The following is a 17,870-nucleotide window of genomic DNA, read 5'->3' as shown; positions in this document are numbered from 1 at the left end:
AAGGCCCTCTGCACGTGCCTATACCGGCTGGCAAGGCAGCCTAATATGTGTTGGCCTTTCCAACAATGCTGCTATATAGAAGCTCAGAGTATCGATCCTACATTTTCTTTTTAATATCAATGCATTGCTGTATTGAAAATTAGAACATAAAGATATATTTATATATAAATGATATAGGCCTACTACTACTAATAATAATAATTATTATTATTATTATTATTATTATTATAATATATACATATAACATCAATAATAATAATGAACTGCATCAGCTTGTAGATCGGCGCTTTCTAGGCAAAGTGGGGATCTGGTCACGTGACCATGCCGTGATCAGCTGACAGGACATTGCTAACACAACTAGCTTGGTCACAGTCACAGACACAGATCAGCACCAACCATCACAACAACATCAGCTGTTGTTGTGTTCAAACCATCAACTCCATCAAGCCTCAAAACAAACCCATCGGTGTAAACAAACAATCAAACATCTGGTTGTCATGGAGACGGCAGGCTCGGTACCGGGGGCCGTGCGCTAGATCGCGTGCACTGCATTGGAATCAGTGATCTCGGGATGGATTTGGGGTTGAAGACCATGTTCAATGTCATGCTAACGGGATAGCTGATGCTATAGCGGGCTAACGCGGAGAGGAGAACGGGGAGGAGAGGAGCTCCTCCCGGCCGGCCAAGAGGACTGATCTCCCGGTGAGTCTGCACAGTGTTGCATTGATTGAAATATGTATTAACAGTTTGCAGAATTACAGTACAATTCAAGCACAACTCAATACAAAGACTGTTAACTGTGAGTGGACGACCCAACAAAGCATTACACTTGTTTACAAGATTCATCAATTCATCAAAACATTTAGAGACGTACAAATATACACTTCTATAAAGCCAAAGAACAGAACGGGAATTCATCATAAATGAGGTATAAAGGGAAAAGAAACATATACAGTGAGGGGGGGAAAGGGGTGTGTGTGTGTGTGTGTGTGTGGGGGGGGGGGGTCAGATTTTACGGGGGCCAGTTTCGAATTGCAGCCGTCCGTAGTAGCCCTAGAATGGCTCTTGTTGTTACAGTATGTACAGTATTTCACATACAGAGCCATAGAACAGTCTGCTTAAATTCTTTTCGGGTTGTAAATTGGCGGCCTTAATGTGATAAATGCTCCGTTTGTACTCACCCATTAAATAATTCCAATGATGTGGAGTGAAATATGGTCCTCTGGTTTTATATCCATGTGAAAGTTCTGGCACAAAACGTGTATTTAGTCAATTATCTCCACTTTTTCACGAGATGCACACGGACGTCTTTCTCTCCGAGGGGGGCCGGAATAATCGCTGGACTGAATACGTCCTGTTTACCGCCGACGTCATCACCAATTGACCAGGGAAACACAAAAGTTTGGGTCACACAATTGGCAGGTGGTGTGATTAATTACCCAGCACGGCAGCACCTATCGCAAGGCACCTGCCAATTGTGTGACCTGAATCTGAATCTGAAAAAAATAAAAATAAAATCATTAACAAAATATAGGTGCCCACTCTGACTTTTATCCTTGGTTTTCCTGTGATTCCAGTTTACTGAGGCACTACACTGTCTCTCTGAATTCTATGTACTGTACATGTTTGCTTTTCTTAATAATGTATTAATTATGAAAGTATGTTATTTATGTTAGATTTTAAGTTATGTTGGTGTGTGTGAGTTAAATTCCAGTTACTCAGTAAGAAGCCTTTACTCATTTACATTTAGTGTGCATCTGACAAACTGTCCTGAATTTCACAGAGGATTGCCTTGCTCAAGGGCTCACTAGTGTTCCCAGGTGGGCTGCGTGGAACTTCTTCAGCGGCCTGTGTGTGCCTGCGTGTGTCATATTAATGTATTATCACATAATGAATGTGACATAGGAAGCCTCTTTTAATCTTCTTGCAACCATGACATCATGCCATTATACTTATTTATTTAGTATTTAGTAAATAAATATTGTCGTGTGTGTGTGTGTGTGTGTGTGTGTGTGTGTGTGTGTGTGTGTGTGTGTGTGTGTGTGTGTGTGTGTGTGTGTGTGTGTGTGCGTGTGCGTGTGCGTGTCACCAGACACAGTCCAGTAAGAAGACAGGGGAGAAAGGCGCAGAGAGAACAGAGGAAGATCAACAGACCAGGGTTTCAAGCGGACCCTCAGTGAGCGGACTTCCCCCACCCCTCTTGGCCGGTGATCTCAGTCTCATCACCTGTGTACGCCTTACACAATTATCAAATAATCGACTAATGTCAATTATTTCAGATAATCTCCATTATTTGCATAATCGTTGTTTCCATTTGTCTGTATTAATTAATCTGTTGGAAAATGAGCATACATAGCCAATCTAATTTAATTTAATAATATTTTGTTTTATTTATTGCATATCAAGAAATCTACAGTCTACACACAACATTCTAATTTTAGAATTGAATTTATCGATTGGCCTGAATAACTACTTAACCCTGTATTCTACTTTGTTGTACAATAGTTTGTTGTACAACTATTTTGATAGTCATTCATTGTCATCAGGTTTTGCAATTTGTGTATGTATTACTGACTGATGTATTCATTTTAGTCTAGTTTTAGTTAGCCTCGGAAACCCAGACTATTTTATTTCCAGGGGGGAAAAAAAGTGTGGGACCGAGACCGAGTCCACTTCAATTCGGCATAGAGTAGCGCAAACGTCGATCACTCTCTGCTGATTTCTGTTAGTCTGCACCTTTGTTAAATTGACGCACACACGTACACACACACACTCCTCTCCCTCTCTTTCGCTCTAATTAATTAGTCGCGCAGCTTTGTCTAGATTCTCCCGGCGGATCCTGCCGGAGATCCTGCCGGAGATGCCTATGCCATAGAAAGCAAAGGACCCCAGGCTAAGTTTTAGTTGACTAAATATTTTAAGATTTTAGTTGACTAAATCTACAGTTGATTTAGTCAATTTACAGTTGATTTAGTCAATTTAAAATGTATGTTGGCAGGCCGTCTCTCTAGATCGTCTTCGGACGAGCCCTCCATCGTTGCTTTGGGGCCTTGATGCCTGTTTTATATTTGTCTGTGTGTGCCATAAAATCCCTTCAGGTATCGCTTCGGTATCTAATCATCCTGTCAGCGTTTATTTCTCAACAATGACCGGCTCGCCGTCAGTCGTCGATCATAGCTTAGCTTTTATTTAGTCTTCAGTGAAAAAAGGTGGTGGATGAACGTTTAACGTCTTTCACCATAGTTTTAGTCGACAAAATTGACACTGGTCAAGTGAAATGTCATTACCGTGACACAGCCCTTGTTTCTTGTCACCCTACAGCGGTGGTGATGTCGACATCAGGCTGTTGTCACCTGCCTGGCTCTCTGTGTGACTACTCTGGTGACACAGAGAGCCAGCTGTCCTCCAAGCACTCTGACCCCCACTCCAACACCTCCACACACTACGTGACGGCCAAGGTGACGGCCAAAGATGGCCGACCGCTGTCCACCATCGTCAAAGCCGTGAGCTTACACAGGTGAGAACGAACATTGATTTGTTCAATTTGTTTTTATATTTTATATATTTTAAGTTTATTTATGAGTTGTTGAACTAGTTTCTTTCTTACTGTAAAAGTAAAACAGTTTCTATTACGGTATAGAACACCAGTACTGAAGTAGATTTTCCGGACTATGTTATCTACAGTATATGACATTTAAATGATAGATATTCACCAGTTTGCGTCACGAGGAGAGACACACTTTCTCTTTTGGTCTCGAGCCCAAACGACTGGTCCAATCAACAGATTCATTGTGACGTTTTGCTTCTGTGTTTTTTTTTTTTAATACTGTTTTTATTAGGCATTTTTTGTATGACATCGGAATATTATCGACAATGATAATGAGTAGTTCAGTTATAAAAATGAAAAAAATAACAGGCAATGTAAATGTTCCACATACAATACATAATAAAAAAGACATATAAATGTGATAAACATGAAAAAACAGTTAAACAAAAGTGTGAACAGACAAACAAAACAAAACAGGACAGACACTCTTGCTCTCAAACTTTTTCCAACATGTTGTTGTAAATTAAGTGAATTACAGACATTCTTTTTTAAATGAGAAAAAATAAAATAAAGAAAAAACACTCTGTTCCCTTTTTTTTCTCCTTTTCCTATTGTGCTATCTATTGTGTAGGAGGGGTTAGCGTGCACCTATTGAAATATTCAATGAAGGGTTGCCATGTCTGGTAGAATCTATCTTCACTCACTCTCAATTCAAACTTAATCTTTTCCAATTGTAAGTAGTGCATAACATCTCTCATAAGCGAAGTGTGAGTCGGAACCTGTGCTTGTTTCCAATTCAACAGTATCAGTCTGCGAGCCAGTAGAGTCACATATTTTACCATGTTATATTGGAAAGTAGACAGTTTGACCCCGGGCCCACTGACTCCCATAACTGCTGTCAGTGGATCCGGGTCAAAAGGTCTTTCAACAATGTCTGACAGTGATTTAAATATACTTTGCCAATATGATGTTAGTTTAGTGCAATGCCAGAACATATGAGCTAGAGTGGCCGGTGACTGGCCACATCTGTTGCAGGCTGGATTCACATTTGGATACTGTACATTCTGTTGAGTTTTTCCTTTGACAAATGTAACCTGTGTAATATTTCTTTGCTTCTGTGTTTTGTCCTATAGTGATGTGGGCATGTGTCGGATCTGCCATGAGGGGAGCGGCGGCGGGGAGAGCCTGCTCTCACCCTGCGGGTGCACGGGCACCCTGGGCCAGGTGCACCGCAGCTGCCTGGAGAGGTGGCTGTCCTCCTCCAACACCAGCTACTGTGAGCTCTGCCACACGCAGTTCACCATCGAACGGCGGCCGCAGCCCCTCACACAGGTTAGAGATAATGTTTAAGGCCTGTTACATTTATTACCATCCATCCATCAATCCATCTTTAACCGCTTATCCAAAGTCGGATCACGGTGGCAACAGTTCCAGCAGGACTAACCCTGTCCCTAACCCTAAGCTAAATTCAGCCTTCCCTCTCCAGATGGAAGACTGACTTGTATTTAATTCATTTTATTTAATTAATTGATGCTAGGTTCTTGGTTTACCTATGATCCTAGTTTACTGAGGCACTACACTGTCGCTCTGCATTTGATGCAGATTAGAATTGTTACCTTGCTTATTGTAAGTCGCTCTGGATATGAATGTCTGCTAAATAAATACCTAAATTGTTTGTTTTTGGCATATTCCTAAGGCAATAATTTGATGACCGTTAGGAGAGACTTGCAGTGTCTCCTACTGGAGACATTAAATTATTTAGGAATGCGACATAACAAAAATAAATCTCCATGAATTCAAGATGTGAAATTGATAGGAAAGCACACAGTAGCAAGAGTACATTTTCAATTCTATTTATTTACTACATAACTGAGAGACAGACGTTTCGGCTAGCCAGCCTTCATCAGTGTGTGTAATTGATAGAAAATAAGTAATGTTTTGGGGTGAACTACTCCTTATAATAAATGTTGTCATCATCATCGTTCTCAGTGGCTGAAGGACCCGGGGCCGCGCAGCGAGAAGCGCACGTTGCTGTGCGACATGGCGTGCTTCCTGCTCATCACGCCGCTGGCGGCCATCTCCGGCTGGCTGTGTCTGCGCGGGGCTCAGGACCACCTGCAGCTGAAGAGCCGCCTGGAGGCGGTGGGCCTCATCGCCCTGACCATCGCCCTGTTCACCATATACATCCTCTGGACGCTGGCGAGTACACGCTCCATGTTATTTCTACACCTCGACCCAGTTAATCTTGACAGAACACATTCTTATGTTAGTTTTTGTCACAGTCTTTTGAATACAATTCCATTTAGTCATATTTTAGTCCTTTTGAAATCTTTTGGTTTTAGTTGACTAAATATCATAAGACATTAGTCGACTACAGTTGATTTAGTCGACTGAAATGTATTTTTGGTGGGCCGTGATGGTGTCTTACACTTATCTGCCTGCCAAAGATAGCTGTCTCCACTTTTCCTCCTAGAGCTGTGGTTCTGAAACATTCACATCACTGGTTTTCTGTAACACTGCAAGTGATAGAGATAAATAAATAAAAACTATATATATAATATATACTGTATATAGAAATGTGGAGGAACAAAGTTTCTGCCCGACAGATATGCACCTCACTATCAAATATCTCAACATCAGGTTTGTTTTGATGTCTCTCTCCCTCTCTCTTTCTTAGGTGTCGTTCCGCTATCACTGTCAGCTGTACTCGGAGTGGAGGAGGACCAATCAGAAGGTACGGCTGCTCATGCCCGACCTTAAAGGGCCGCACTCTGCACAGCGCGACGCCACGCCCACCAAGTCCTCCAAGAAAATGACTGACGAGACCATCGTATGAGCGTAGCCCCCCTCCCCACAGCCTAAAAGACACCCAGAGCGCTCTCTGAAAATCCACCGTGTATTATATTATGAAGAAAATAAGACTTTTGCATTTCATAGAGGGGGAGAGTGGATTTTTTCTCTCCCTCTGTTTAGGTTTCTGTTTCCCTCCCTATCAACTCACCGTGTGAAGCCTTGGCTTCATGGAGATTCTTAGTTTTTTTTTCCTTTTTTCGCATTCCTGAGCCAATATTCCGTTGTTGAATTGAAGTCAATACATAAGAGGTCAAGGTTAACGAGAGCAACGCTATATTTAAAATTGATCATTAACAATTTAGTCAAAATGTATAAAACATATATTAATAATAAGTCACTTAAATATAATCTAGAATTGTTCCCCATACATTACATTACCTAATTAACTCATTAAAACTGCGAAAGCATCCGTCCTTTTAGATTTTAACTATATATCGGCTTTGCCTGGTGGAAACCTATGTCCAAAAATATTACTTTTGAGGATTCAAATTCAAAAGTAGCAGCTTTGTGCCATTTTAGTTAACTGGAAACTGGACAAGTTTCTTGAGCAAGGTTTTATTTGTGATGCTCAGGTGCTGCCGATTGTGCATCTTGAATTTAGACCTTTTCGGTTGTACTCCCTCAGGGGCAGCTGGTGGTCCATCTTGTGTGATTAATTTAGACTTTTTTGGTTGTCCTGGAGAAGGCTGCACGATCCTTCCTCCACAGTTAACAACAAATATTGCAATATTTGACCAGGATTGCAGCCAAAAAGGGGAAAAAAAGAAAATCTCCATGAATTCAAGGCCTTGTCGTGTGATTAATTGAAAAGGGGTATTTTAGGGGTGAACTACCCCTTTTAACCCATTTAGGACTGAGGCCGAATGTTGCTATATACTGTAAATAGCAACAAGAACCCCAAAAGGGGTTCCCGTCCTGACTGAGGCACCTGATGTGAACTACCTTAACTGGGAAAGCCATGGACAAGGACCCTCAACGTGCTTTTTTGTTTTTGGGAGGAACTCATTCCAGACTGATACTGCATGCACTGGCGTTGTGACACCTGACTAGACTGCCAGCTGCTGGGACATGGGACTCGTGACAGTACAGTACATGTGTGACAGTATGCCACCGATGTAATGTAGTTGAATATAATGGATTCAAGCATGCTACTACACTATCTGAATTATTCACTAACCCCCCCCCCCCCCCCCCCCCCCACACACACACACACACACACACACAAACATGTTTGCTATACTTGTGAGGACGTCAACACTTTACGAGACCAATTTGATGCATTTTTACCTTTCCATTCTTGACCATAAACCTTAAGTCTGAATTGTACGTGGTATGAATAAGGCGTAACTCCAACCCTAACCCCTAAACCTACAGTAACCTCTACATTGGATGGTTCTATAACGTTTTAATTTCAAGGACTAAAATAATTGAAGTGTCTTTGACAGTAGTCCCTTCCAGGAAAATGTGTCATAGGACATTTTCTGTTCCGGTTCATTTTCCCATGGCTTCATTTTGATTAGCTCGGCAGCAGATTTGAACTGGGAATACATGACATCTCACAAGTATAGTAATACAAACACACGCACACTCTCACACGCACACAGCCTCCAAACTCTGTCTGTTGTTTTTGAACAACTAGCATCACGATGAAATGAGAAGTACGAAAAGTAAAACTAGTCAGTTTTTATCCTCTCCTGACAAGTAAAGACCCATGGTCTCTTATATATAATATATATACATAGTATAACCTCAACCCAATTACCAAATGAGAACTCCTTAGGTAACATTTTCTCATTGCTGTTGTAAACAGTTAAACAATGATTCACTAATCATGTATATCAGTGGTTGTAAAACTTTTTCATGTCAAGGACCTCCAAAAGTAATGTATTTGAACATGGACCCCCATCTGAAAGTAGAATATTTGTTGATTTCTGTTGCTAAAATGTTATAAATGTTTCTAAATAGATCTACAAGCTCACAACAACTGTGTGCGTATATACGCACTCGTGCGTATATACAGTAGGCTCACGTCGCCAGACAATTATTCCACAATCTCCAAATGCTATAGCACTGATTCCTTACTTACTTACATTTCCTGACAAGTAACAGTTTTGGACATAATTATGAGGTTCTACCTGACAGCCACGGTGTGTACCATGGAAAACAGATCTTCATAGCAACTGCTAATAGCAACACAATACATCAAACACAGTTCTGCGGATATAGTGGAAATAGCCCATCGAAACGTGAGCTTGTAGATCGGTTAAAAGTAAGTGTACTAATTTAAGTAGGCCATATACTTTTTCCACCACTGCAAAAGAAGGCGTGTAATGCACTGTTGTGTTTACCCGTGGATGAATTGAGGGGGCTTAAAGGGATATTTAATTTACTCAGGCTAACATAGTTAAAATGGAGTTTTAAGTTACAGGGGTTACTTTGTATAGGAAGGGGGCTTGTCTAATAACATTAATATCAAATATCGAAATACTGAATAAAAAAGTTAAATACTGTCTGGGGTGCTCACAAAAGCTTGCGTAGTAGACGATAAAATGACCCAATTTTTTTTTTTTAAAGTTAAATATGAGCGGACGTAGAATACGCACATCGACAGGCTGGTTGCTGGGCTAAAGAAACTTCAGTAGATATTGGATGGAGCCCGCACGCCACAGGTATAAGAAAGACGTTCTTTAATGAGAATTCTGACATTTTTCGATCTACATGACATCCACATGACCTGATGAAGATCAATTATTATTGGGTGGAATTTGAATCTTCTGGTTGCACTCCAGTGAGAGTTAGGTCATTGTGCAATAAAACATCATTTTGTTTGATATTTCTCTCTGTAAATTAATGCCCTACTTTGCATACAACACTGTCACTCAATAGCGCAAATAGCCAATCTACAAGCTTGTAGATGGGCTAAATTATTTTACCTTTTGAAAGTTGAAGTGGTGTGTTTGTGGGTTTTTATAAATTATTTAACTAATTAAAATGATTAATTAAGAGCTTGTGACTAAATAACTACACAATCCATCGGGATACAGGTGCTTTATTTCTTCCTCCCTGAATAGCATCTGTTTTGGACATGGTGGCAGTGGCGATAAGGGACTCCTGGATTTCTCGATCTGTTTTATGTTTAGAACTTGAGTTCAATGGTCTAAAATCATTGCAGCCAGTCAGTATAAGGCTAAAAGCATAATAAGTTAACCCATAAGCCTTCTAAAGACATTAGCAGAATAAAAGACAACAGAAAACATTAGAAAATGAGTGTTGTCCTTTCCTTTAGAGTTAATGTCATCTGTGTATTTGAAAAGTGAAACTTTATATTCTAGATTGTATATGGTGAAATATTTCAAACATGCATTTTAAAACTATGCCATGAAAATGCATCTGCAAATATTAGAATATTGCAAAAAAAAAAAAATTGTATACAGGAATGTCAACTATCTGAAAAGTATCTTAATTCATGGACTCAATACTTTGGTCTGGGCTACGTTTTTTGTTTGTTTACACATTACTTAATCAATGGTGGGTGGCATGGGGTTGAGTATTGTGTCCCCCTCCCCATCATCCTCTTGACAATACAAACTAGATTATCTGTGGGGTTCAGCCAGGTCTGGCCATTTGGCTGGTCAGTTAGGCATAGTAATTACTAGTAGTCTTGGCACTGTGGGCAGGTGCCAAGTGCTGCTGGAAAAGGAAATCTCCATAAAGCACACAGTGCTGTGCTGTAAAATCTCCTGGTAGATGGCTCTTCTGGTCAGGAAATGTGTGCAAGGGGTTTTGAGTTCAGAATACAGTACCTTGTCCACTTCAATCAGTACTGTGTGTATACTGTTTGTTTGTTTCCTAGAATAACACAGAAGGACATTTTTTCTGAGATAGTTTTCCGAGTTTGAGTTGTGATGTGCCGCCCCATGAAGCATATTGTTTGTTTCCTCCATGAGATCATCCCAGCTGCTGTACTTATTCAGATCAGGGCGGTTTCACTGTGCCACAGAACATTGATTTCCTTAGTTCCTCCACGGGTTCTGTTCCTGCAAGCACAGCTGATTAGCTGGCCAGCAGCCAGTATTCATCAAGAGGAATGGAGGGCCTTGATTCCAGGAGGGTTTTGATGATGGGTTTGGATTAAATGGCTGACCCTGAGCCCATCCTAGCCTGGTGTGTAAGGCCAATATGGGCCACCACCAGGGGGGGGGGGGGGGCTATTAGAACTAGCCCTGTGGCTGTAATGAGATGGGCATAATTTGAGCCAAGAAAAGAGGGCATACATGATCAATAGACAGCAATTCACTATAGATAGGGAAGCGATTGAGAACGGGGAGTGGCCATGATAAGCAGATGGTGGTCTCTACACCTGAACCTACGTTGAACACACCTACATTATCACTGAGATGGTGATACTGCTCTTGTAGCTGTTTCACAGGGTGTGTGTTCTGACAGTCCTAGGTTGTCTGCAGTGAATGCACCATTGATTGCCTTTCTGTTGACATTGACATTATTGGGCCAGTTGAGCATAATTGTGGTTTAAGGGAACAGTTTGTAGGCCTATGCTCACATTTTAAGATGTTTATTGTCTGAATTATGATGCATCTTATGTTTTTCTCTGTCCTAGTTCTAATTTGAGTACCGGTACTATGAGAAAACATTGGTTAAACATCATCAGTCAAACCTTACTGGCCAGCTGGGTCCACTACAGATACAGATGCTCCATTAAATTGCACTATTATCTTGTCTTACTGTGCAGTGAGATGGTTTCAGGCTGGGTTGTGAGGCCCAAGAACTGGAAAGCACGATGGGCCGTCGGCACCACCGTACCGTAGGCTACCGTACCCAGAGTAATCTAGTATTAGTGGCGAGTCTGGCGACACGCTTTGATCTCACCGCAAAGCGGGTGCGAATGGGCTATAGTTTTAAGTCCAGTGTCTTATCAAGTCTCGTAAGTCATGTCATATTCAACTATTTTGAAATATGGATTTTCATGTAGGCCTGTATGCTATAATCATCAAGATTAAAACAAAATCATGGTGTGAAACATTTCACTTTATGCCTCTACAGTCTAGAATGTGAAAGTTTCACTTCTCAAATTATATTATGGAGGAAAATGAACATTTCCACATCTGTGTTGCAGACAGACATTTACATCAGCTACCATTTTGTATGTCATTGATGCAAAATTTGTGATTTAGGGGCACGGTGGCACAGTTGGTAGTGCTGTCGCCTCACAGCTAGAATGTCCTGTGTTCGATTCCCGCTCGGGGCGCTGTGGGTGCTGGCGGCGTGTTTCCTCCTCCGCGTCATCAGTGCCCATACCCGAAGGCGGGGTTGGCGAAAGGGCCTTTCTGTGTGGAGTTTGCATGTTCTCCCCGTGTCCCCTAGGGTAGGTACCCTCACAAAAACATGCAGTAATCCAGGTCTCTAAACTGCCTCCCCCTGGCCAGCCGGGGCGCCTGATGGAGGGGAAAAGGAACTCGTTGGAATAACGAGTTCCTTCCACGCGCTACGTCCAACCAGGGAAACTCCCCCCTGTCAGGCACAGTGGACACTCAAGCATGAAGGAAGCATGAGTTAAGTCCGTTGCTCTCCCCAGGTTGGCGGAGGATGTGTAGAGCCCAGGATCACATTAGATGATTGACACAGGGGTGAAAAATGGGTTACAAAATCGTGGGATAAAAAATATATTCAAAATATATATTTTTTGTGATTCTCAAAAGTAAAGGACCCCTAAATAATAAGTATTTGGTCGCGGACTGCTGGACTCCCCATCTGAGAATATTTTGTGCCAGGGATATGGTCTAAAGTAAAATAAAATATTATGACTGAAAACGTTTGTTAGGCCAAGTCCCAATTGGCCCAAGCTGTGATTTGTGAAACCTTTAGCGCAATATGTAGAATTATGATGTTTTGATCATATTGATCACATTGTTCTAAACCTCTGTTCTACATTCCAGTTGAAGAAATCGCAGATTTGAGGCTTAAACCTTTGCTTTTATGAAATATCCGAGACCATTAGGGTTTTTGGAAGATGCTTCCTTTCTTAGTCCACTTCCTCCCGGAGGCTTCTGATGCGTTTATTCCTACTAACAACATGTTTGGGGCAGTAGTGCTGACCAGAATCTGTCTTTTGAGATTAGGGCAGTTTGAGTTGATACACAGCAGATCAAATAATTTATGACACCACACACACACACACACACACACACACACACACACACACACACACACACACACACACACACACACACACGTTACAAACGCTATACAAACACGTGTCGATTCAGTAACGTAATATTGGAAAATGTAATTTTATGGCATTAATATATAAAGTAAGTGAGCAAGACAAGCTATCAAAAAAAGAAAAGAAAAACAGAATATATTTTACACAAAATGAAGTAAGCAAACTGTGTTCCAAAGATAAACAAATCAGCCGGGCGATTCAGTCAGGTATATCTCTTTTTTTTTTTTTTTACTCTTTGGACAAATTAGTACCTTTTCACCGTCAGTTGATGCCTCATATCCATGTGAGTAAATCTAGGATGACTTAGGCATAGAGTTATAGGCATCACGGTTATGTATTTTTTAAATTGAAAATCCCATAGAGTCTATGGGATTTTAAACTGTGATGCAGTGGGATAGTGCCCTCTAACGGCATTGATGACAGACCAGTTTTCTGTGGAACAGCAAAAAAATAAAAAAACTAACATTCACCTTTTTTTTCACACCTGTAAACCATGTGTTTTCCATAAAAAAAACAAGAGGTGACATATGTAGAACGTAGAAGCAGGGGTCATCAATAACTTTCTGTTTTACACACCATTAAACTGCTCTTATTTTGATCATAATTCACAATTACTGAATGTCAACTCTCCAGGTTTTCTTCAGAATATGTATGAAACTTATATGACAATAGTAAATAATAGTGAATATAGGAGTCCAACTAGTAGGCCTACTAGTGGTTCTCAAACGTTTTATTTGCAAGGACCCCATTATTAACTAAGTGTACCAAATGGACCCTTATAGACCTATGGTCATTCAGGGCTAGCTCTTTGTGTTTTCTGTGTTTGTATGTCCATGGCTATAGCTCTGGTCCATAGCCCTAATGCTATCCTTTGCTGCCATTGCATTAAGACTCTGCCACTCTTTGTTTCCCTCGCATGAAATGCAGACTAGCCTCTCCCCTGTAGCGGAAATATTCAAAACGTTTTACCTATACTCAACAATACAAAGGCGGCTTAATGTGTAATTAGAAAGCTACTTTCCTTAGTGGACACACTCTGAGCCCCCCACCACATGTATAAAAGGTACTTTTTGGCCAGAAAGGGATTGTTTTCCCAATACGTTTAGTTACTCCACTGCACCCTCTACCGATATTGCAGATATTTACTTCATCTATGCGAGCATAGGAAGAGAACAGTCCCATAGCTCTAATGAAGGCATTAGAGCTATGGACCAGAGCTAGTGCATGGCGTTAGCATGTCCACCAAAGCCAGCATACAATGACCCCTGGCCCTGGGTAGAAGCTCACAACACGTTGCATCACAACATGTCGTTGATACCATTTGCTTTTGATATGTTCTGAACCTTTTTGCCTATATAAAGACAAACAAAATACCATGGAAAGTGTTTAGCGGTCGGTCTGTTGAGTCTGTTGAGTTATCACCTTTTCTGACAGAAAAGAAACGCTCTGTGCAACTGAAAAGGAATTGCAATGAATATTCGAGCCAGGTGTGTGTGTAAGGGGGGGGGGGGGGGGTGGGTAGGTTGCCATGTGTTACAGGTTCTGGCAGCATGCCAGTTTGTTGCCTCTCTGTCCGTCGGTGGTGGGGGGAACGTTGATGTCAACCACGTTGTTTCCTGGGGATTCGTCGTGGGCGGACCGCTCGGCGATCTGCTTCTGCGATACGATGCGGTAGATTTCTGACAGGAGGAGGAGACGGAAGACAGATCGGTTCACTTATTTTCTCATTCTCCCGTTAACCTTAAAGTTAACAAAAAAGTTACTCATTTTCTATCAACCTTTTGCTAAGTCCCACCCACTCCACCACTGCCAGACCAAGGTCTGGCAAGCTTTGGCATTAAGATGCATGTTAAATGATTCACCAAATAAATAATCGATTATTTCAGTAGCAAAAGCTTCAAAATGTCTTCTAAATCTATAGTCAACAAGGCCTGCAGGCTGCAGTAGGCTATGCAGTGTGCACTTGAAAAATATGCACAAACTAGAAATACGAGGAAATGTTAGAGGGAGTAACAGTACTTCAACTTTACTGTACATCCTAGAGAAGATTCCATGTAATGCACGGTTACAGTACACCCAGATACAGTATACACAAGGGGGGCGTCAAAATGCTGCGAACGGCAGGAGTCTCTTCCTGGTTTTTAGACAGCTGGTGTATGGAAATGAAGCTCCACCCACCCTGCAACTTGCCGCGTCAGCCACATAAACAGAAACGCTTTGTCCGCAAGCAACACCATCGTACTATAGAGTAAGGGTCTTCAACAGGGTGTCAAGGACTCCTAGGGGGTCCTCAGTGTTACTAGGGGAGCTGCTAAATAGTTTTCTGGTAAGAAAATGTTTCCCCCATTTAACCAGTTGAACCCTAACATGCCTATTCTGAGGAAGATTAGCCGAAAATAGCAGATCAAGGACACATTTTCATGGACACATTTATATGGGTCCCTTTATTTTTTGTTTCCTACATCTAGTTTTGAATATTATTATTTAAAAAGAAAAAGTAATTTCACGAATAAGTCAAATTAAGAAAGAAATGTAGTTTGTGCCGCGCTGTGAGCCTGTAGATCTGCTGTGTGTGTACAGTGTGTGTGTGTGTGTGTGTGTGTGTGTGTGTGCGTGTGTAAACTGCAGCTGGTTAGCTGAGGTATTTGTATTTGTTGTTGTAAAATAGATGTTTGCAAAAATGGAAGGAAATGTTCTGCTTGCTTATTTTAGTCTCACCTGCAGCTTGTAGGAATGTCACAATTATTGTGTAAATTAAGCATTACTCCCCCCCCCCCCCCCCCCCCCCACTCTCTCTCTCAATCCCCCCTCACGTGTGTATGTTTTCACATTTTTACTGCATTGCCATTTAAGGACGACATTTAGAAAAATGCTGCATTATAGAATTAAAGCTGACTATAGTTATCATCGTGGTTCTGCTATTCAAGCACCTTTGCTACAGACTCGAGAGTGGAACAGAAAACAAAGTGCAGATTTGTTTTTTTTAGAGGTCATCTTCAAGAAGCACATATTTCACAGCAGCACGTAGCACAATGAAAAAGTAAAAAGTAAAATAAAAACAATAAAAGACGGTGAAAAAAACGAAAGCAGTAATAACCTAGCCTGAGCTAACGCTAGACATTTCTGGCCTAGATGGGAGGGCCTCAGAAAAACGCCTCAGAAAAACGCGCACCCTGATTGGTTCACCGATCTGTCCGTCAGCCCCGGTCTCTCCTCCCCCCCCCCCCAGTGCAGCACTGGTATTGTGTCGACCAGAAGCAGAAACCACTGGTTGCTGGAGTATACCACTCTAACGGACTGTCAAAGTTATTTCCACAGAGTTGGCACACGTTGGTTTTTATCTTAGACGGTGTGGTGGGTTATTCAGCCATTCTCCTCATTTTCCTCACATAGCCTCGTTTGAAGTTCCACTGGTAATGATTTCCTCACGGTGTTATTTTGAGGTGTGCACACCGCTCAGAGCCCTGACGTCACGTAATTTGGAGCGACGCCTACGCGGAAGGGTTGACTCCCACTTTTAGACCAGTGCAGCCCATGAGTAAATCCAGGCTTTAATTTTTCGCGCAGACGAAATGAAAGCCTGGGTATCGAGGCTAGTAATAACCAGACAACCTCTCCATGACCGTATAAAACAATAAATTAGCCTGATTTGCCGACAGAGCAATATAGACGAGCGAAAGAAAAATCTTTCAAATAATAATTAAAAACTAAATGTAGGAAACAAAACAATGAAGGGACCCATACAAATGTGTCCGCGACCCACAAAAATGGGCACCCGGCCCAGTGTTAGGGATCCAGTGCTGTAGCAGGTCTCTGCTCTCTCTAGTTGTCACAACACATTTCCTACATGATTTGGAAGTGACTGGCAGGTCCACTGCAGATATCTTGCATGCTAGATATCTCTGCTGGAACAGCGACGCATTAACAAGTGGCCTATCATGTGATCGGAACTCACGGTTGCGAATTGCGCGAGTAAAACCACGGCTACAATTGTGTTGTCTGAACCGGAAGTGTCAAGAAGAAGTGACAATGTGTCGTGAATAAAACATTAATTGGGTGATGCCTCATTCATACTGCACATTGATGCTTTTATTTTTGATGAAACATATCGTAGGCTACTTAATTGCTTAGTTGTTTCGGAAACTAATGACATTGCTTGATCATCACCATGTAATATTTGCATTCTGTGTGGATGTACTCATGACACTACAGCAGTTTAAATAATTAGCGGCTATTCAAATACAGCCTTGAAAAAACATGGAAGTGTTCCCCAGGTGATTTGTGATGAGGTGAGGGGTACGTGTATGTATACACACCTGTCAGGATGCTCTTGAAGGCCTCCTCTACATTCGTTGAGTCCAGAGCTGAGGTTTCTATGAACGATAGATTGTTCTTCTCTGTGTGTAAAAATGACACATTTTCTGTCATTTATTAGTACACCCCAAGCCTCAAATTCGTGGAGATTTCGTAATTATTTTCGTCGCATTCCTACAACAACAATAATTTGATGACCGGGTGGTGGCTCAGTCAGTACCGGATACTTTGCCGGTCATCAATTATTGGCATAGGAATGCGACAAAAACAACCCAATCTCCATGAATTTAAGGCTCAAATGTGGTTTGTAATTGATAAGTCATTTCTTTACTACTAAACGCTATACTGTATGTACTTAGTTGACATGGGGTCCCCAAGGGCTCTGTACTGGGTTTTCTCCTCTTTCCATTGAATGGCTGGGGTTCATTTGGTTGAATGCTTAGTGAAATCTATTTTGAACGTTCTTACATGCATGGCCGCAGGGAAGTGAGTCAGTGTCACAAGAGAGAACACAATTGGTAGTCAAAAAAGGAAAGAAAAACAAGGCAGAACAGACAACAGAGCAGGGCCTGTGATCACGGATTTAGAAAATAATGGTTTATGACATATGTCAGAGAACTGACCAAATACACTCTACAGTCTACACACTGCTTCCAAACCAAGCAGTTATTTGGGGTATATAGCCTATGAGCATTGAATTTGACAGCAACTTTTGTTTTCATTTTAGTCATAATGTTTTGAATACAATTTAATTTACTTTTAGTTACATTTTAATTATCTGAAATGTTTTAGTGTTAGTCTAGTTTTAGTCGACTAAATCTACAGTTAATTTAGTCGACTAAAATGGATCTATTTTCGAAACGTGACACCTGCGTGCAACCAAACATAAAACGACTTCTTCTCCACTCGTCCCTC

The 17,870-nt window shown here is 41.4% G+C and overlaps 2 protein-coding genes across 6 annotated transcripts in view; one reads left to right on the top strand and one right to left on the bottom strand.

The window, feature by feature from the left end:
- The first annotated feature begins 377 nt into the window (after window positions 1–377).
- On the top strand, window positions 378–9,431 carry LOC310870877 (E3 ubiquitin-protein ligase MARCHF2-like). Of its 4 annotated transcripts, XM_083782228.1 has the most exons (7): window positions 378–702; window positions 1,784–1,850; window positions 2,093–2,230; window positions 3,322–3,517; window positions 4,681–4,879; window positions 5,537–5,746; window positions 6,225–9,431. In XM_083782228.1, exons 4-7 carry the CDS (start codon window positions 3,330–3,332, stop codon window positions 6,381–6,383), a joined length of 756 nt encoding a protein of 251 aa, XP_083638354.1. In that variant the 5' UTR covers window positions 378–702; window positions 1,784–1,850; window positions 2,093–2,230; window positions 3,322–3,329; the 3' UTR covers window positions 6,384–9,431. The 4 variants fall into 4 exon arrangements, with proteins under 4 accessions (XP_083638354.1, XP_083638355.1, XP_083638353.1 ...); XM_083782229.1 differs by lacking the exon at window positions 1,784–1,850 and having other exon boundaries at window positions 2,093–2,176; XM_083782227.1 differs by lacking the exon at window positions 1,784–1,850.
- A 3,258-nt stretch (window positions 9,432–12,689) lies between these two features.
- Window positions 12,690–17,870, bottom strand: part of LOC310870638 (ras-related protein Rab-11B-like) — a 13,303-nt gene continuing 8,122 nt past the window's right edge. Inside the window, exons 4-6 of one of the 2 annotated variants that reach the window (XR_014570252.1) lie at window positions 16,958–17,038; window positions 13,309–14,320; window positions 12,690–13,266 (exon numbers count right to left, since the gene is read on the bottom strand). Coding sequence is in view for 1 of the 2 variants with exons in the window: in XM_083781902.1 (XP_083638028.1) it covers window positions 14,175–14,320; window positions 16,958–17,038 (227 nt within the window). In the remaining variant the exon portion in view is untranslated. Of the gene's footprint in view, window positions 14,321–16,957; window positions 17,039–17,870 lie in introns of both variants that reach the window. The other variant, XM_083781902.1, reaches the window with a different exon arrangement.

Source organism: Protomyctophum parallelum (assembly GCF_964188405.1).
Source record: "Protomyctophum parallelum genome assembly, chromosome: 14".
NCBI classification, from domain to species: Eukaryota; Metazoa; Chordata; class Actinopteri; order Myctophiformes; family Myctophidae; genus Protomyctophum; species Protomyctophum parallelum.
This window is presented reverse-complemented; position numbering and strand designations above follow the sequence as displayed.